Source organism: Oryctolagus cuniculus, chromosome 7 (genome assembly GCF_051225735.1).
Source record: "Oryctolagus cuniculus isolate XC-2025 breed Fujian yellow rabbit chromosome 7, ASM5122573v1, whole genome shotgun sequence".
Taxonomy (NCBI): Eukaryota; Metazoa; Chordata; class Mammalia; order Lagomorpha; family Leporidae; genus Oryctolagus; species Oryctolagus cuniculus.
Genome location: NC_142873.1, coordinates 159,822,845 through 159,842,845, shown reverse-complemented (window position 1 = coordinate 159,842,845; position 20,001 = coordinate 159,822,845). Strand labels below are relative to the sequence as shown.

Sequence of the window (20,001 nt, the reverse complement as noted above, 5' to 3'; positions counted from 1 at the left end):
ACGCTCAAGGGACCAGCAGCCCCACACCGAGGCTGAGCTGTAAGGGGCTGTTCACCTGTATGTTGTCCCAAATGTCTGCCCCGACGTCTCCCAGCTCGGACTCACAGAGGACGTCGCTTCCCGAGGGACACCAGTGGTCCTCCCACCTTTGACCTCAACAGCCCTTCCCGAGACCCTATGTGAAAGTCCTCTGGACCCCTCTTGTTGGCTCTGGCCATGACCGAAGCCCACCCACTCCTGCCCTGCCCACAGCCCCGCCCACACACGGCACCGTCACAGTCACTGAGGCTCTTTATTCTGCACAGATGCTGCCTGTGGGGACCTCGGAGGTGACGGGAGGAGCACGCAGCTCCCGGGCTGGCGGGAAGCAGGTGAGGAACCACGACGTACTAGAGCTGGGTTCCCAACGGGGTCCAGCTGCTCGAGCTTGGCTTCTGCCCAAGTTCTAAGAAGCGGTGGCAGGAGAGGGGAGCTAACTACCGCAGGCCCCAGCGAGCACTGGTCGGGGGCCTGGCGCTGCCGGCACCAGCGTCGGGCAGGATCCCATCAGCCGGCTGGGGCTGACGGCTCAGGCTCTCTGGGCCACAGCTTACTTAGCCAGGGGGTTTCTGAAGTTCCTGCCAGCAAACTTGGCCTTGCTGCCCAGCTCCTCTTCAATTCTGGAAAGGGAAGAGAAGAGAAAGTCAGATCTCAGTGTGGTACAAGGCTGCCCCCTACAGGTGAGGCCCGGACCTCCAATTAGTCCAGCTTCTGAGACGCTGGAACAGCCCAGCACTCTGCTGCCCCCGCCCCTCCAGGCTGCTGGACTGTGAACAGCCCAACTTTTAAATATGCAATGACAGGAGCGCCCGGCTTCTACACAGTGCCGGGAGTAAACAGGGCACAGAGACAATGGGCGGAGTGCAGACTTGGTTCTGACCTTGCAGAGCGGCTACTGATCTCGGCTATGTTAAAACGAGACCTCCCCCAAAATACATTTACAGGTAAAATGACAAAATACCCAGAATCTGTTTTGAAACGTTCCGGCAAAAATATAAAGTGCGTGGCAAGCCTCATACCCGGGGGATGGGGAAGGAGTACTTCCTGTGGTCACCCTGCTGAGCGTGTCTGGAAGCTTCCAGGAGGAAGGGACAGGACACAAGAACTTAGGAAACGGGGCAGCGGGTTAACCTGCACTGCCAGCTGCTCCAGCTCCCTAATGCACTTGGGAAAGCAGTGAAAGATGGCCCGAGTACTGGGGCCCCTGCCGCCCACGTGGGAGACCTGGATGGAGCTCCAGCATGCTGGCTTCTGCCTGGCCCAACCCCAGCCCGTGCGGCCATCTGGGGAGTGAACCAGTGGATGGGCGATCTGTTTCACCCTCTCTGTAATTCTGCCTTTCAAATAAATAAATAAATAATAAGCCTTTAAAAACTGGTAAAACTTATATGAAGTGGATGTGTTCTTCCCCCGAGTCCACAAAAGCCACTAACACAGGGCAAGTCTTCCGGGTCTAGGGGCTTGCCCAGGACACGAGCAGCCAGGAAGGGGGAACCAGACGTCTGGCACGTTGCAGGCTGCCTCACCTCCCTAAGCCCTGGTGCCCTCATCCCAAGAAAGGATCAATGAGAATCAACAAATCCTCCGCTAGCTGTGAGGCTATGGCTGACCTGCTAAGGAGTCCTGTTCTCTCACCACAAGATGGCGGCACTGCACAGAGCGGCACCTCGGGCAGCTGCTGCCAGGAGCCCTGTAGTCCACCTGACTGCTGGGCCTTGGCTCGGCGCGCCACAGCCCGACCTGTGCCCACCCCAGAGCCGGGGGTTCCTGGCGGAGGGCAGTACCCCCAGTGGCTGCCCTACGTTATCGGGAACGCTGCATACCTGAGGAGCTGGTTGTACTTGGCCAAGCGCTCAGATCGGCAAGGTGCACCAGTCTTGATCTGGAAGGAGACAACAAAGGTCAGGCTAGTTGCAGTGGATGCGGGATCTACGTGACTATCGGGCAAGCAGAGGGCACCATGGCAGAGACGGGAGTTTGTTAAGGAGGCCCTGGGCCCTGGGAAGCAGGGAAAGCTGGGGCAACCGTCAAGCACAGTAGCTACACGCGGACACGAGGAGAAAGTCACAGACACGACTCCCACTCCTGAGAAGCGGCCCCCTCCCCACCGGGCCTTCCCAGGAAGCTGAGGACAGAGAGGAGCCACCCCTTACCTGCCCGGTGCACAGCCCCACCACCAGGTCAGCAATGAAGGTGTCCTCGGTCTCCCCAGAACGATGAGACACCATGACGCCCCAGCCGTTGGACTGGGCCAGCTTGCACCTGGAAGCAGAGACAACCCCAGGACATGACCTCATTTCCTGGCACCATGACCAAAGGCCTGGGCACAGCCGGAAGGGCTCCCTGGCCGTGGTTCCAACACTGGGCTCAGCCTCCTGCGGGCAGAGACGACTGACAGAACCCTCCTGGCACTCATCCACTGATTCCTCCATCAGATGTTCAGGCCATAAAGGAGCCAGGATCAGCCCACCACTCAACACCCTGGCCCTCATGTGACCACTGCCCTGGAGGGGCCGGCGCTGTGGTATAGCGGGTAAAGCTGCCACCTGCAGTGCTGGCATCCCATATGGGCACCGGTTCAACTCCCGGCTGCTCCACTTCTGATCCACCTCTCTATGGCCTGGGAAAGCAGTGCAAGTTGGCCCAAGTCCTCAGGCCCCTGCACCCGCATGGGAGACCCAGAAGGTGGTCCTGGGGCTATTGGCTTCCAATGGGCTCAGCTCCAGCTGTTACAGCCACTTGGAGAGTGAACCATTGGATAGAAGGCCTCTCTTTAACTATGCCTTTCAAATAATCTATCCTGGTTGTCCCTCTTCCAGTCCAGCTCTCTGCTGTGGCCCAGGAAGGCAGTGGAGGATGGCCCAAGTGCTTGGGCCCTGCATCCGCATGGGAGACCAGGAGGAAGCACCTGGCTCCTGGCTTTGGATTGGTGCAGTGCACTGGCCACAGCGCGCTGGCTGTAGCGGCCATTTGGGGAGGTGAACCAACGGAAGGAAGACCTTTCTCTCTGTCTCTCACTGTCTAACTCTGCCTGTCACAAAATAAAAAATAAAAGCTCCCTGGAGTTCCCACGCGAGGCAGCAGGAATCACAGCTCTAGCTGGGGGTCACCCCCTGGGGCAGACACTCACGCCTGCAGGGACTCGGTCACGGAGCCGATCTGGTTGACCTTGAGCAGGAGGCAGTTGCAGGACTTCTGGTCCACGGCCTTGGCAATCCGCTTGGGGTTGGTCACCGTGAGATCGTCCCCTACCACCTGGATGCCTGCGCTAGCCGTGAACTTCTGCCAAGCTTCCCAGTCATCCTGGTCAAAGGGGTCTTCGATGGACACCACTGGGGAAAGGAGACGCATCTCGTGAGAGCACGCCTGGTCCCCGGGCCTCGCCACGCCTCTCCCACAGCTGTGGACAGCGGCCGCAGGCGGGGGCTGCCACGGGGCACTCACCTGGGTAGTCCCTGACGAAGGACTTGTACAGGTCGGCCAGCTGGTCGGGGGTGATGTACCTGCTGGCATCATCAGGAGACTTGAAGTCCAGGTCATACTTGCCAGACCTGAAGAACTCAGAGGCGGCCACGTCCATGCCGATGACCACCTTGTCAGTGTAGCCAGCCTTCGCGATGGCGTTCTTCAGCAGCTCCAGGGCTGGGAAGAGACGGGGCGCGGGTGAACAGGCGGGTCGCTGCCTCTGGGCCCTGGTGCCCCAGAAAGTGGGAAAGTCAGCACTGACTCAGAGCGCAGCCTTTCTCACCGACCGGTGCTCCCAGATTTAGCGCCTGGAACAGCTGTGCCGGCCAAGATACAGTTACAGTGAGCGGCTGACATCAGCTGTCCTGAGGACAAGGTTTAAATAGAGCAAAGGCTGGGATTCCAGAGAGCCCTGGACAGTCAGCTCCACGCCCAGGCTGCACGGCCAGGAATGCAGGCCCGGGCCGCCGCGCTGGCGTCAGATGCATCAAACACCCGAGCTGCATGGCTACACCAGGGGCACGGCCACTCTGCCCGTCAACAACGGTGAGCAAGCAACCTGCTAGGATTGGGCCAAAAAGCAGGATAAGTAATTCCTTCCTTTTACTAGTTTGCCTTAAAAGCCATAGAAATATGCTCACAAACTTCTTATTCTTTAAATATATTTATATTCGACACATAAATAAGTATGTGTTTATGGGACGTGTTACCTTTCTAAAACAACTCAGCAGTGACTGATTCTTTTTTTTTTTTTTTTGACAGGCAGAGTGGACAGTGAGAGAGAGAGAGAGAGACAGAGAGAAAAGTCTTCCTTTGCCGCTGGTTCACCCTCCAATGGCCGCCGCACCGCGCTGATCCGATGGCAGGAGCCAGGTGCTTTTCCTGGTCTCCCATGGGGGTGCAGGGCCCAAGCACTTGGGCCATCCTCCACTGCACTCCCGGGCCACAGCAGAGAGCTGGCCCGGAAGAGGGGCAACCGGGACAGAATCCGGCGCCCTGACTGGGACTAGAACCCGGTGTGCCGATGCCGCAAGGCGGAGGATTAGCCTGTTGAGCCACGGCGCTGGCCATGTGACTGATTCTTGATCTAAGACACCTTCCACACAATCCTCACATTTAACCACGCTTCAGACCTCACAGCCAACCAAGAATGACTGCAGGCCGGCGCTGTGACACAGCAGGATAACGCCCTGGCCTGAAGCTCAGGCATCCCATATGGGCGCCGGTTCGACATCCGGCTGCTCTACTTCCTGTCCAGCTCTTTGCTATGGCCTGGGAAAGCAGTAGCAGATGGCCCAAGTGCTTGGGGCCCTGCACCCATGCGGGAGACCTGGAAGAAGCTCCTGGCTCCTGGCTCCAGATCAGCCCAACTCTGGCCATCACAGCCAATTGGGGAGTGAACCAGCGGATGGAAGACCTTCCTCTACCTCTCCTCTCTCTGTGTAACTCTGATTTGCAAATGTTTAAAAAAAAAAAAAAAAAAAAAAAGGATGACTGGAGCTGAACGCATTACAACGGCTACCAATACCATCCCTGAACCAGGGGCCACTGCAGAGAACAGGAAAGGGGAGGAACCGACCGCCTGTCCAGCCAACAAGCCTCACTTGCAGCCATCAGGCCATTCAGGCATCAGACTGACAAGCCCCCACTGTGCCCCCAAGCCCTGTTTGCAGGGTCTCGAGCCCGTTCCCAGAGGCATGTTGGGGGGAGGGCAGTGCTCCCAGCCCGTCCCAGGCCATCTTCCCGCGCCTCCACCTTCTTTATTCTCCAGGATGTTGGGAGCAAATCCGCCTTCATCCCCCACGTTGGTGGCATCTTTCCCGTATTTCTCCTTGATGACATTCTTCAGGTTGTGGTAAACCTCAGCCCCGATGCGCATGGCTTCCCGGAAGCTGGCTGCGCCGATGGGCAGGATCATGAACTCCTGCATGGCCAGCTTGTTGCCGGCATGAGAGCCACCGTTGATGACGTTGAACGCCTAGGGAGGAGGAGCGCAGTGGCTTGGCAGCGGGTCCAAGTCCTGGCGAGCAGGCAGCCCCTCCCACCCAACACCGGTTCACAGCGGAGCCCAGGGCAGGGCCAGGGTGGCTGTGAAATGCTCGCTGGGTCCCCGAGAACTGCAGAATTTGCTATCAGGAGAGGCGTGTGCTACTGGCAGGTGACAAGGAATGCGCTGCCTTCGAACATAAAGGACCTGGGCAGGGTCACGCTGAGCAAAGGGCAGAGACCCAGAGCCTGCCTCGTCGCTGGGCTCGGAGTTAAGGCCGAGGCGGCTCCTGGGCCCCACGAGAGCCCCCACTTCCTGGCTTGCAAAGCCCCCCTCAGTCCTACTCACAGGGACTGGCAGGATGACTTCCGAGTTCCCAGCCAAGTCGGCGATGTGGCGGTACAGGGGCACCCCCTTCTCCACGGCACCAGCTTTGCAGACAGCAAGGGACACCCCCAGGATGGCGTTTGCACCAAACTTGGCTGTGACAGAACAAAGTCACACTGAGGCGCTTCCTGACAGCCAGCCCGACCTTCACCCCCAGTGCCACCACCTGCCGGCAAGACGCCCCTCGAGCCCTCACATTTGTTCTCTGTCCCGTCCATCTCGATCATCAGCTTGTCTATCTTCTCCTGCTCCACGACGTTCAGTTTCTGTAAGACAGGGAAGACGAGGCCTGGAGGGCAGGGTGCCACTGGCTGCAGGGCCCCCACCCCACGCCAGCTTGAAACTCTGCACTGCAAGGTCAAGGTCACTCTCACAGTTTGTTTTACAGGCAAGGGGGGGAGAACGGGAACCACAGATCCGCTGTCCTGTGCTCATCAGAGACAGCTTCCAGGCGGCAGTGACAGGAGTCCAGAGTCTCCGCACACACGGCTCGCTCCCGGGGCTGAGCCCCACCAAGGACGGCTTTGCAGCCAATCCCTCACCCTGCGCAGGGGGGCAAGTGGAGTTCCTGAAGGCCATCGAAGGTATCTGGTCAAAATAACTGCTTCAAGTGGATCAAGATTTTATTCAAAAGGCAGCAGGTTTAGTGACGTGCTGCAGTGGGTTAAAGCCACAGTCTGCAGTGCGGGCACCCCATATGGGTGCTGGTTTGAGTCCCAGCTGCTCCACTTCCGATCCAGCTCCCTGCTAATGGCTGGGAAGGCAGCAAAGGCTGGGCCAAGTCCCTGGAGCCCTGCAGGCACAGGGGAGACCCGGCCTAGCCCGACTGTGGCAATCTGGGGAGTGAACCAGCAGATGGAAGACCCCTGACTCGCCCTTCTTTCTGTAACTCTGCCTTTCAAATAAATAAATAAATCTTTTGAAAGGAAAAACAAAGTTACAGGGATAGAGATCTTCCACCTGCTGGTTCACTCCCTAAATGGTCACAACAGCTGGAGCTGAACCAGGCCAAAGCCAGGCACCAGGAGCTTCTCTCCAGGTCTCCCACATGATTGGTGAGGCCTGAGCACTTGGGGCGTCCTCCACTGCTTTCCCAGGTGCATTACTGGGGAGCTGGATCTGAAGTGGAGCAGTTGGGTCTTGAACTGGCAACCGTATGGGAAGCCAACATCACAGGCGGTGGGCTTTACCTGCTATGCCACAATGCCAGTCCCCAAATTGATTTGGGTACCGACTGACCTCCTGGTCAGGCTGAAGTGTGTTTCCCCCAAGGGAAAAAGATGCCCAGGGAAGCCCTGCTCGAATGTCAGTCATGCCACATGCGGGCATAAAGGACACAGAACAAGGTGTGCATGGAGGTGCCCAGAAGACTAGCACCACGGCGTGTGCAGGCAGAGCAGTAACAAGGAATGCTGCCTGGGGACCGGCTGGGCAGGGACCAATTACTGAGAAGCACAACAGCCAGCCCTGATGAGCAAGCTGGGACATGGACAATGAAGACAGCAGCGCTCAGTTCCCGCTGCGGCACAGGTGACTCTGCGACTGCTCCATCAGGCAGCACCACAGGGAGGGCGAAGACACCAACTGCTCGGCTCAGGCGGTCGGGTCGCAGGGCCCTGGCCTTGTCCTACTAGGGCAGCTCTACTCAACAGTCTGACTGCTGAGGTTTCAAGATTTTGTTGACTGAAAAAACAGTAGGAATCCAGCAGAGACTTCCAAAGGTCATGCAGAGTTAGCCACCGTGGACACTCCTGCCCCCACTGCTCCATGCCAGCTCCACGCGCTGGCAGGGGACACACAGGCTGTGGGCAGGTTAGCGTGACGCCATGCAGACAGGGACCCCAACCGGCTTCTGCAGCTCTCAGAGTAAGCTCTTCTGTGAAGAGGGAAGGCCCTGGGCCTGAGGGACGCTCTGGTGGCATCGATAGACATTAGTTATCAGGAGAGGTCCTACCTTGCTAACCAGGGCAGGCGCAATAGTTTTATTGATGTGCTCAACAGCCTTTGAGACACCTGGAAGGAACAATCAAATCAATTACTGACATTAATTCAGAAAAGGAGGCTTGAGCAGCATTGCTGGAGATCTACTGAGGCTGCTGTCCCAGAAGCCCACCAGAGCCCTGCCACGGGACCACTGCTTCAAAACCCCACCCCCGCCCCTGGAGGCTGAGCGCTCTTACCGAGGACCCCCAGGGGTTAGAGCCACACACAGAGCCCCGCTCAATTCCCCAGCTGGAGGTTAGTCTGCAAGACCATGCACTGGGATACCAGCTGCACAGACTCCAGGACTTCCGGTTGTTACCTGAGTGCACAGGGCTGGTGCCAGGAACTCATTAATATACTTAACGGGTCTGGAGACGCCTGCCCAGTCCAGATGGACAGAGAAGGAAAAAGAGAGACTCAGAAGAGAACAGGCTGTGAGGCACACAGAGTGAGAAAAGGCGAGGAAACAGGAGGGTGGGAGGGTGCTGGAGGGGCCGCAGCGCCGGCCTGGGTGCATGCTGGCTCCCGCCCTCGAGGCACGGCACCGCCCTGCTCCAGCGAGAGCAAGGTCCCCGCGGGCCCGCCGTGCACAAGCAGGCGCCGCCCGGCCTCTCCCCGGCGGCTGTGTTGGCCCTGCCCGGCAGCCATTTTAGACTTTCTCCCTACTTGCCTGAAACTGACCACCACAGGCGTGCTGCACTGACGCACTGGGGGCTCTCTGGAGGCCCAGGAACCCCTCCCAGGGGGCTAACACCACCCGCTGTGGAACACACGTGAGACGGCCTCACGTGCTTCCTGTGAATGGGCCACACGGCGCCATCTCCAGAACCGCGGAAGCTACGTCAACACAGACAGTCAGCACCCGAGGGGGCCTGCCACTTGGCAGCCCCTCTGTCGACCCCCAGCACAAACCTACCTACTCCCGGCAGCAGGCCACGAGCTGCCCCTCCCTAGGCCCTGTGGAGGGGGATGGTGGGCCGGACCCAGAGGCCCTGCTGGGCAAAGGGGAAGACCCCTGGGCACGAGCTGGCCTTAGTTAACGGGACCACTTCTCACCCTGGGCCCAATCACAGGCTGGAGAAGGCCGCAACAGCAGTGACCACTGGAACTCCCGGCCCTGGGCTTACAGGCTTTGGAGCCTCGGGATCTGTGCCCGCCGGGCCTGCTTTCCACGTGCTGGGGCGCCGTGAGTGACGGTGGGTCTACCACTACCCTGCGCGAGGCCGCCCCCAGGAGTATGCGGGTCATGCGGAAGGCCAGGAGCGGGGCTGGAAGCAGAGGCTGGGTTGTGGGTCCAGGCCTTACCCTTCCCCATGTAGCGAGTCTTGTCATTGTCCCGCAGCTCCAAGGCTTCGTAGATTCCAGTTGAAGCACCACTGGGCACAGCAGCTCGGAAAAGACCTAGATGAGGGGAAAACAGGAACAATTAACAATGCGGCGATGGGGGCTGACGCTGTGGCGCTATGTGGCACCGGTACCCCCTAAGTGCCGGTTCCAGTCCACTCCCTGCTAATGCATCTGGGAAACAGCAGACAGTGTCCCAGTCCTCAGCCCCTGCCACCCACATGGCAAACCCCGACAGAGTTCCAGGCTCCCGGTTTCACACTGGTCCAGCCCCAGCCCTTGTGGCCATGCAGACGTGAGATATGAGATCTCTGTCTCTCCACCTTTCAAAAATCTTACAAAAGAAGACACAGTGAAAATGGCAGCCCAGATCCCCTCCCACACACAGATGTCTCTGCGCCAGGAAACAGTGTGGTAATGGTCACGTTTCCGCGATTCTGCAATGCAGATCCTCCCACCAACTGCGGAACTTCCCTAGCTCAAGTCTCAGGTGCACACGGGCCCCCGGGGACCTCGCTGACAGACAGTCTCACGGCGGGGCTGGGGAGCCTGCAGCTGGCCCGGCAGCAGTGCCGGCAGAAGCAGAACCCAAGTCAGGGAGGGGGCTGGCGGTGCCCTCGGAGCTGCGCTCAACTAGAAAGGCAAAGCGGGAACTTCGTCAGCTCGAGAGGAGCCGCTGGTCATTTGCCTCGGTTTAGACAGCGATGACCACTAGTCTGGGGTCTCCGCCCCCAGGCAAACTGGCTGAGGGGGAACAGGAATAAAGACAACGGGTGCAGTGTTCACATCACTAGGACACGATCCTGCATCCAGAAACCAGACCCGTGCTGCAGCCCCGACACGGCCACCGCTGGACAAAGCGCGAGGCGGGGCGTCAAGACCTCCAGTTTGGGGAGAGGGCAGGCAGCCTCGGGAACCCACCAGCAGCTCTAGGGAATTTTCCATCTGAAAGGAGCTGGGCAGGGATGTGGCGGCAATGCACAGAGGGGAAGAACGTCCTCCTCCCGCTCTGCTGCAGGCTGACTCACGGTGACTCAGCCCGGCGAGCGCGGCTCGGCTCAGTGACTGCCAGAAGCCGCTTTCCCAGCCTCGCCCCAGCCTGTTCATGAAACAGCCGGGGAACTAACTGCTGGAAGTAACCACGGCTGAAAAGGCAGATTTTCTTCTTAAAAAAAGGAGGGGAAAGCCCTCATTCTGTGGTTTTTCACAGGGCACACTGCAGAGCCTTATGGCCAGGAAACATCAGAGCCCCGGACTTCCCCAGAACCCCAGGTCATAGCCCTGAATTCAAGAGCGCTACACGGCCACTGGCTCGCGCTCCCTCATCTCCTGCCTCACCCAGGAAGGATCCAGCCACACCACATCTGCCAATTCAGGCGTGGGCACGCCTTATCTCAGCCCCTCCCCCACAGGGCACAGGTTTTGTTTTAAATGCCAAGAATTTGTGAGACAAAGGCTCTGTCCTACAATCTCTCCTCCACATCACCGCCAGCCAGAAATCACAGCCTGTCAGCATGTGCAGAGCAGAAAGAAAAGTGTCTACAGCAAGAATTTTTCATGCCTAATACAGCGTAACAGAGAGGGAGGGAGAGAGAATCCTCCATGTACTCATGTACTGCCCAAATGCTTGCAGCACCAGGCTGGGGCAGGCCAGAAACCCCACACAGATCTCCTGGTGGGCGGCAGGGAGTGGCGGAGGCACTTGAGCCGGGTGCTGCCTTTCCCAGGCACATCAGCGGGACCCGGCTCACCAGCGGAGCAGCCTGAGCTCCATCGGGTAATCCAGCCGGGAGCGGCCATGGCAAGAGGAAGCTTAACCTGCTGCTCCACAGTGTCCATCCTCCGTCACTTTTAAACAAGTTTTTGTCTTATTTTTAAAGGTTCATTTAGTTATTTGAAAGGCAAAGAGATGGAGAGAGATCTTCTACCTGCTGGTTCATTCCCCAAATGACTGCAACAGCTAGGTCTGGTCTGGGTCGAAGCCAGGAGCCCGGAACTCCAACCAGGTCTCCTCGTGGGTGGCAGTAACCCATGCACTTTGGGGCCATCTTCCACTGCTTTCCCAGGTGCACTAGCAGGAAGCTGGACTGGAATTAGGCAACTGCCATGCTGGCACCCCACCCATGATTTGTGAGCAAATCTTCAAAATGGAGTGTGGAAACTGAGGCGGCACGTACCTTTGGAGGTGTAGAGATCAACCTCGACGGTGGGATTCCCGCGAGAGTCAAAGATCTCTCTGGCATGGACCTTGAGCACAGACATGGTGAATTTCTGCGGGGAAACACAGTTTTTATTTCCCATAAACCACTACACAGCATTTGCTCATTCACTCGAGGGTTCCTGGACCAGGCGGAATCTGCACTGGCCTGAATGCTGGCTGCAGGAAGGCAGCTTAGGGGCGGGAGGCCGGAGGCATCGCTCCATCCAACCCGGACTGGGCCCCGTCCTGGAGGCCTTCACTTCTATGGTTGAAGTCTTGCCTATGAGCAAAAGCCTGACAACGTGTGCCCCTCGGGGAAATCTGATCCAACTGGAGAATTAACACGTTGACGGCACGTACGGCCTGGAGTTGGAGGGCTGGCATGGAGTGAGGAGCACCAAGAGCAGGCAGGCCACAGGCAAACCATCTAGAACAAGGCCAAAGCGGGAGGCGAGGCGGTCTGGCTTCCAGCACAATGGGGCCCGATTCATCAAATGAGATCTGAGGGGCCTGGGTTGGCAGACACCCACTCAGAAGGGCTGAGGGATACTGAGCTCTTTGCGCGTTGATCTTTGCTACCACCACTTACTGGGCCTCTTCAATTCCAGTGTTTGGGTCTTTAGCAAGATAGGAGACGCCCATAATGACCTCTGAGCTGGGTATCTTTGAAAGGGTATTTTAGGGCCGGCGCCGCAGCTCACTAGGCTAATCCTCTGCCTTGCAGCGCCGGCACACTGGGTTCTAGTCCGGGTCGGGGCGCCGGATTCTGTCCCGGTTGCCCCTCTTCCAGGCCAGCTCTCTGCTGTGGCCAGGGAGTGCAGTGGAGGATGGCCCAGGTGCTTGGGCCCTGCACCCCATGGAGACCAGAAGTACCTGGCTCCCGCCATCAGATCAGTGCGGCGCGCTGGCCGCGCCGGCCATTGGAGGGTAAACCAATGGCAAATGGGAAGACCTTTCTCTCTCTGTCCACTCTGCCTGTCAAAAAATAAAAAAATAAAAAATAAAAAAAAGAAAGGGCATTTTACCTCAATTTAAAAAATGCAACTATGAAATGTTGTAATCTGCGCATGGAGGAAAGATCTATCTTTGAACACTAGGGTGCTTCAAGGGAAGATACCGCCTTAGCAAACACCTTAAAAAAATTTGTGGATTTGCAGCAACAAAGAACAAAACCAATTCTCAAAGAAAGCCCCTCCTTTTTTCTTCTCCAAATTGAGCAACTTGCAGAACTCAAGTGCAAGACAGGAACTGAGTTAGTGTGCAGACGCCATGATCTCCCGCCCCTCTGACACCTTCTCTGGAATGTTCCGAAGCAGCAAATGGCATCACTACTTTTAAGCTTCAAAATTAGAAACTGAAGCCACTTCTGTGCAACAACGGAGTTTTACTCCTCGGTCACGATAAAGGTATCCAAATTTTATCTAGTATGTTCCCAAGAAGGCAAATCTGTTTCAAACTCATTTTCTAGTTTTAAAATTTTAGGTAACTTTTAGTTTTAGCAAATTACGTATCTGGATAACTTCCGCGGCACCACGATGTCTGCAGATGCAAAACGCCCCGGTACCCCGCACGCCGGCCCTGCCTGCGCCGGACGCCGAATTATGAAAAGCAATTTATCTCTGGACACGAATACACCGTGCCTCATCGTCACATCGCGGAGAAACGCGACCCTGCAGGGGCTGGGCGCTGGGCTGGGGCCCGGCGCGGTGGAGGCCGGCCGAGGTCGCCCGCTGGCCCGGTCACCGCCGCCCCACGTGCCAGCGGCGGCGCGCAGGGCACGCGGAGGCCCCGGCGGTCGCCGGTGGGGGAGGGGACCCGCGGCCCCTTCCTCCATTTTAGGAGGGGCCGGCGCCCACAGGCCGCGCGGCGAGGCCCGCGTCTGTCCCGCAACCCCGCCACCCCCGCCGCCCCCAGGGGCCCGCGTGGGCCGCGCCCGGCTCTCCAAGTACCGTTACCTGGCTTCGCCTCCGAAGTCGCAGGCACTGCCTGGCGCCCCCGGGAGAGCCCGGCCCGAGCCCCCCGCCCAGCCTCCACGCCACGCGGCCCCCTCGGGGTCTGCGGGGCCGCCGACCCCCGCGCCACGGCCGGCGCCAGGAAGCCCAGTCCGCGCGGGCTCTGAAACCCCCGCAGGCCTGCCCCGGAACCCTGACCTGGCCGCCGGACCTTGTGGCTCAGGGAAGACGCAGAGGGTGCTGCAGACACCGACGAGAGCGTCCGGAGAGTGAGACCTGCGCGCCCCGAGTGCCCCGACCCAGTCTCCTCGCGGCCCGCCCCGACTTCCTGCCCAGCCCCGCGGGCCCGCCCACTTCCCGCCTCCCGGGCCCGCCCCCTCCGCGCCGCCTCGCCGTTGGCCGGGCGCGCCGTCACTCGGGCCCTCGCCTCCCGGGGAGGGGTGGGGCTGCTGCCGCAGCCACCGCGGCGGCGGAGGGGGTGACCGCCTGGGGGCGGGGGGTGGCGGGCCCGGGGGACCCCGACTGCCCATCGGCAGTGTCAGGGTGCGGGCGAGGCCCCTTCTGGGGACACTAGCCGCGAGCGGCCTGCGAAGCCGCCGGCCTGCGGCGGGGCGGGGACGGCGCGGCGGGCATGAGGGCTCGGGCCTCCGTCACGTACTGCGAGTCCCGCACGCACTCAGCGTCCCTCCGGCGCCGCACGTCCGGCCCACGTCCTCGGTGACGACCTCGGCTCCCCGCCCCGCCGCCAGGGCCCGGGAGACCCCGTCGGCGACGAGACGTTGGGTGCCCGCACGCCCGGGCCCTGCCGCCCGGGCCAGGCCGCCGCGTGCGCGCGCCCGCGCCGGACTCCCGCGTGCGTCCGGCCAAGGTGACCCTGGCCCCTTTGTCCTCGCTGCGGCGGGCGCGCGGGAGCCCGGGGCCGAGAGGAGTTGCCGGCTGCGTGCCGGAAGCGTCGCCGCGCGCTTCATCCCGCAGCCGCGTCCGTGCGCTTTGTGGACAAGAGTCCCTGTCCCTTCCTCTCCCCCTGCCCGGCCCCGGGAGGCCGGCTCGAAGCCCCCTGGCTTCGTTGCTCAGGTCGCCTCGGATAATTTTCCACGATGATCTGACAGCTGAACTACAGGCAGGGGTGGGTGCATTGATTTTTCCTTTCTGCTCGAGGAAGAACCCACAGCGATTAAAAAAAAAATCATGCACACCGCCTCCCAGGGAGGCCTGAGTTTTGGCTTTTCCTGCCCCTGAGGCTGGCAGCCGAAGCCACGACCCAGGGCTCCGTATTCTGCACAGGCTCAAACGTTCCGAAGTTTAATTACCATTTTTTTCCTGGTCAGCTGTAAAAACTGTTTTTCTGCCTCATCCCCTAGTTGTGTGTTTAATCGCCAGGGTTACTGGCATGGGTCCTGCGGCCCTGGGTGATGGATCTTCTGAGTCCACGGCGTTTGCTTTACGTGGACAGGAACAAAAGCAAGGAGGCCAGGGAGGGGGTGACTTTACCGTATTTTGCTAGGGAATCACGTGAATTTTGTGAGTTGGGTTTGAGATTTCCCCAGCACGACACGGACATTTTTGGCTGTTTGAAAACAGCATCCCAGACCCATGACTCAGCAGCAGGATGAACGGGCAGGCTCGGCCAGGCTTCAGAACTGGAAGAAATCAGACCCCGAGAGCGATTCTGAGGTGTGGCCCTGAACAGGCTCCAAACAATCTTTACATTAAAATGGTTAGAGAGAGATAAAGACACAGCCAGAACCAGTGAACCCAGCAGGAAATCAAAGGCAGAGGTTGATCTCAGCAACCCCCGCAGCGGCGGGGGCCAGCACTTCACCTCGAGTCGTAGCTCAAAATATTAATGATTGGTAGAAACGCTCTCAGATGTCTTCCAAAACTCGCAGGCTGCCACGTTCCCAGATACCCCTCCTGTCTCCCTGGCCACTGCGGCTTTGTTAGCGGGCGGGGGATTCTACGTAGTTGGAGGCGGTTAGCGTGGGGAGCAACTTTGCAGCCCCAGCAGGTGGAAGGCACTCGCCTTGCTGGTGGGTAGGGAGGAGGAACGAGAATACCCCAGCTTGAAGCTCTGCGGGCAGCCATGACTGCCTGGATTACCAATTCCAGTAAAACCGCTGGTCAGCTGAGAAAGGGATGTGCACTCTGGGAAGTTGTCTCCAGCCAGGAAACCAGTGTGGGAGGAGGGGCCTGGGAGGGAAGATCCCAGGTGAGTGTAGAAGACCCTTGGGGGTTCAGGTGGACGGGCCCTGTTGCTACAGAGCATGAGGTTTCTGTGTCGATCACTAAGCCTTTTGTCTGCACCAGAGACTATACAAAGCGTTTAAGCATGTCCGCCTACCCACCTCCAGCTTAAGAGGTGCTGTTAACGTCCCCTGAGTTCCTCCCTGGCCCAAGCTAACTCCTGCTCCAAATTCTGGGTTTGTTGTTCCCTTACTGTGTAGCTTTTTTGAACGTTATGTATTTATGCATATATACACGTGGCATCCTACTGTTGTTAACCTTTTGCTGCAAATTTTTTCTCTGCTTGATGTTTGTGAGATCCCATGTATGGCTGTAGGTGGAGTGTTTGCAGTGCTGTTTGTGTGAATAGCCCATGTTCAGTCTCTTCTTTGTTCCTTTTTTTTTTTTTTTTAAAGAATTACTTATTGGGGCCGGTGCCATGGTGCACTAGGTTAATCCTCCGCCTGCGGCACTCACATCCCATATGGACACCAGATTCTAGTCCCGGTTGCTCCTCTTCCAGGCCAGCTCTCTGCTGTGGCCCGGGAGTGCAGTGGAGGATGGCCCAGGTGCTTGGGTCCTGCACCCGCATGGGAGACCAGGAGGAAGCACCTGGCTACTAGCTTCAGATCGGCGTAGTTCCTGCTGATTTGGGGAGTGAACCAACGGAAGGAAGACCTTTCTCTCTGTCTCTCTCTCTCTTACTGTCTGTAAACTCTACCTGTCAAATTTTTTAAAAAAGAATTATTTATTTATTTGAAAGTCAGAATTAGAGAGATAAGAAGAGAGAGAGAGAGAGAGAGAGAAACCTTCCTCCATCTGCTGATTCATTCCCCAAATAGCTGTAACAGCCAGGGCTGGGCAAGGCCGAAGCCAGGAGCTAGGAGCTTCCTCCAGGTCTCCAGACCACATGGATGCAGGGACCCAATCCTCCAGTGCTTTCCCGGGTGCACCAGCAGGGAGCTGGATCGCAAGTGGAGCAGCTGGGACAGGAACTGGCTCCCATAGGAGACACAAGCATGGCAGGCGGATTTACTCTGCCACAGAGCCAGCCCTTCCTCTCTGCTTGCTTATGACTGCATCAAGGTTGGTGTTTGGTCCCGCAGTTATGGCACTGCTTGGGACACCTGCATCCTCTACCCTGTGTTTAAGTCCTCGCTCCACGCCCCATTCCAGCTTCCTGCTAATGTGCACCCTGGGAGGCAGCCGGAGGTGGCTCAAGCAGTTTGGGTCCCTGCCTTCCCTGTGGGAGACCCAGACTGAGTGCCCAGCTTTTAGCCTTTGGTCTGGCCCAGCCCTGGCCTTTGCAAACATTTGGGGAGTGAACCAGGTCATGGGAGCTCGCTCTCTCTCTCTCTCTCTCTCTCTCTGCCTCTCAAATAAACTGAATACCAGTAGTGCTTCTGTGAACTTTGTTGTAAATGTCTCCCAAGCATAGGAGCAAGCGTTTCTCTAGGGCATGCAGTGGACGTGGAGTGGCTGAGCCATGGGGAGTTTGTTCCTCTGTGCACTTCCACACGCAGTGAATGAGTTCTTTTTTTTTTTTTTTTTTTTTTTTGACAGGCAGAGTGGACAGTGAGAGAGAGACAGAGAGAAAGGTCTTCCTTTGCCGTTGGTTCACCCTCCAATGGCCGCCGCGCTGATCCGATGGCAGGAGCCAGGAGCCAGGTGCTTTTCCTGGTCTCCCATGGGGTGCAGGGCCCAAGCACCTGGGCCATCCTCCACTGCACTCCCTGGCCACAGCAGAGGGCTGGCCTGGAAGAGGGGCAACCGGGAAAGAATCCGGCGCCCCAACCGGGACTAGAACCCGGTGTGCCAGCGCCGCAAGGTGGAGGATTAGCCTAGTGAGCCGCGGCGCTGGCCGAGTTCTGACACAGTTTGGAAAAACAAAATGCAGCTCTTGCTTTGCAATTTTTTCTAGAACTCAAATCCCCTTTGGGACTGGCATTGTGGTGCTGTGGGTTAAGCTGCAGTCCAGTGAGAGGAACTGCAAGGTGTCCGGCGGATCCCAAAGCTATCAGGAACAACTAAAGGAAACATGACCCAGGGAAGACTCCTGCCTGTCTCTGTGAAGAGAAGAGATTGGATGATCTGTATATAAGTTCCAGATGGATGGGGCTGGTGCTGTGGTGTAGCGGGTAAAGCCACCATCTGTGACACTGGCATGCCAGTGTCACTCGAACTGGCTGGTTCGAGTCCTGGCTGCTCCACTTCCAATCCAGCTCCCTGCTGATGTGCCTGAGAAAGCAGCAGCAGATGACCCAAGTCCTTGGGCCCCTGCACCCACGTGGGGGATCCGGAAGAAGCTCCTGGCTTCTGGCTTCAGATTGGCCCAGCTCAGGCTGTTGTGGCCGTTTGGGGAGTGAACCAACTGATGGAAGGTATCTCTCTCTCTCCTTCTCTCTCTCTCTCTCTCTCTAACTCTACCTTTCAAATCAATGTTAAAAAAAAAAAAAAAAAAGTTCTGGATGGAAAGCCAGGAGCCAGTTTCTTCCTTCCAAAGGGAGCGGCCCCTTGTGATTCACTCCCCGAGGGTGGGGTTCCCACCAGGGCTTCCGGCGGGCTGCAGATCCTGGGCACATCCCCTGGGCACATCCCCCTCGCCCTATCATGTATGGATAACCGAGCTGAGCGCTTCCTCTCTGCCAGGCGCCACACTGCTTACCATGCAGGTGTGACTCATTGAATGCCATCCACAAGTCCACAAATCTGCGTGTTTGGTCAGTTACACTTTTCAAGTACCAAAGTCCTGGGCGGCCTGGCTCCCCCCCCCAGCCCCAGTCTTGCACCATCAGCTCCTCCACCACGGAGCTCACTTAGTCTTTGGATTTGCATAGAATGACACGGCCTTAACTTGCACATCGACACCATGACGGTGACCCTACATGGAATTTAACGGTGGTGGCTTCAGGATTTGAGAAGCGTGACTCATTGCCCCCAGAATAAATCTGCAGCTGGAAGGAGAAGCAGCTTGCAAGGCCAGAGAGGCCGTTACATTGTGTCTCGCAACTCCATTCCCTGCTCCAGCGTCTCCCCAGCCCTGCCCCCAGCATGGCATTTTCTGGCATTTCCTGAGCAGAGGGGGACACGCTGGCTCCTCTTCCCCAGCTGCTCCAGTCCTCTGGAAGTCGTCCCTGGACCTCATGCTCTGACTAATTTCTGGGGGTTTTGTTGTTTGTTTTGTTTCCAGATGGCTAGGAAAATGCAGGGAGAATGGATCTGAGTGGAGCATTTGTCAGAGCCTCTCCGGGTATTCTGTAGTTAGAAGATGAATGCAGGGGCCGGCACTGTGGCATCGCCAGTTAAGCCACATCCTGCGACGCCAGCATCCGTGTATGGGCCTTGGATCGAGTCCCAGCAGCTCCAGTTCTGATCCAGCCCCCTGCTAATGGCCTGGGAAAGCAGCAGAGGATGGCCCAACTGCATTGTCCTGCTTACTAATGATCGTCAATATTAACACTCCTGTGGGTTCTTGCCACTTATTCGAAGAAGTCTGAAGACTGGCTCAAATAGACCAGACAACACGGTCAGTTTTTAAGCTTTTTATTCAGCAAGAGAAATGTGCAGGAAAGTGAGGGCTTTATTTAGGGAAGAAAGAGAAGTCTAGAAACTAAGTTGGGTCCATATCAGGCAGAGAGCAGGCCTGGAGGGAGCCGTGTGGAGCGAGTGAGTGCTATGAGAAGCCACAGGTAGCTTAGCACAGCAGCAAAGCGAAGGCAGAGAGCAGGCCACAGGCCACAGGCCACAGGCCACAGGCCACGAGCCACGTGGAGCAAGCATGCAGGCAGCAAAGGGGAGAGCGGGTCGGGCCCTGAGCCAGCTGGGGCAATGGGGGGGGGCACTGTATTCCAGGCCTTTTATTTACTCCCAAAGGGGGCGTGGTTACATAATCTGATTGGCAGGTGGGCATACAGGTAGGGTCCGGTAGGAGCCTGAGATGGGGGGGGTGATGGGCGTGGTTTCGCTAAGGCCCCTTTCACACACAAAGGCTGATTTCCAACTTCCTACAAAACAAGATCTCCTTGTGAGACGGAAGCCAGAGGCTGGGGAGGGGTCAGCCTTGCTGTTCTGGAATAGCTCACTCTTCGGGAACCAGATAGGGTCCTGTGAGAACCCTTTAATCCCTTCTGAGGACAACGACCCAATCACCTTGCACAGGGACCTCCCTCTTCACATTGCCACCCTGGGAACTAAGCTTCCAACCCGCGAATCCCCTGGGGACACATCGGACCCCCCCCCCCCAATCCCAGCCACTGCAGGGGTGACTGGGAAAACCATGGATTCTTCTCCCCTTAGGAAGTTTGGATTAAAGATCACCAAAGAGAATGATCCGAGGGTGGAAAGAACAGAGCAGGCCTTAGACAGAAGCCAGAAGCTTGAAAATCCATGAGGTGGCAAACTTTGTGCGGCCGGTTGACTGG

The 20,001-nt window shown here is 57.9% G+C and overlaps 1 protein-coding gene and 1 long non-coding RNA gene across 8 annotated transcripts; one reads left to right on the top strand and one right to left on the bottom strand.

Moving 5' to 3' along the window:
- Positions 1 to 278: 278 nt before the first annotated feature.
- Positions 279 to 14,186, bottom strand: ENO1 (enolase 1). 7 transcript variants are annotated; one of them, XM_051858121.3, is made up of 12 exons: positions 14,016 to 14,186; positions 11,383 to 11,476; positions 9,167 to 9,262; positions 7,833 to 7,891; positions 6,075 to 6,144; positions 5,840 to 5,973; positions 5,260 to 5,482; positions 3,484 to 3,681; positions 3,170 to 3,371; positions 2,193 to 2,301; positions 1,863 to 1,921; positions 279 to 659 (listed from the first exon to the last, which is right to left on the bottom strand). In XM_051858121.3, the coding sequence occupies exons 2-12, from the start codon at positions 11,465 to 11,467 to the stop codon at positions 590 to 592; spliced, it is 1,305 nt and encodes a 434-aa protein (XP_051714081.1). In that variant the 5' UTR covers positions 11,468 to 11,476; positions 14,016 to 14,186; the 3' UTR covers positions 279 to 589. The 7 variants fall into 7 exon arrangements, with proteins under 7 accessions (XP_051714081.1, XP_069935441.1, XP_051714080.1 ...); XM_070079340.1 differs by lacking the exon at positions 7,833 to 7,891 and adding an exon at positions 8,181 to 8,239 and having other exon boundaries at positions 14,016 to 14,182; XM_051858120.3 differs by lacking the exons at positions 7,833 to 7,891; positions 14,016 to 14,186 and adding exons at positions 8,181 to 8,239; positions 13,556 to 13,662.
- Positions 14,187 to 14,307: 121 nt separating this feature from the next.
- Positions 14,308 to 19,099, top strand: LOC149125847 (uncharacterized). Its single transcript, XR_016211306.1, has 3 exons — positions 14,308 to 14,483; positions 17,502 to 17,961; positions 18,771 to 19,099. It is a non-coding gene; the product is annotated as an uncharacterized LOC149125847 (long non-coding RNA).
- The last annotated feature ends 902 nt before the right edge of the window (positions 19,100 to 20,001 follow it).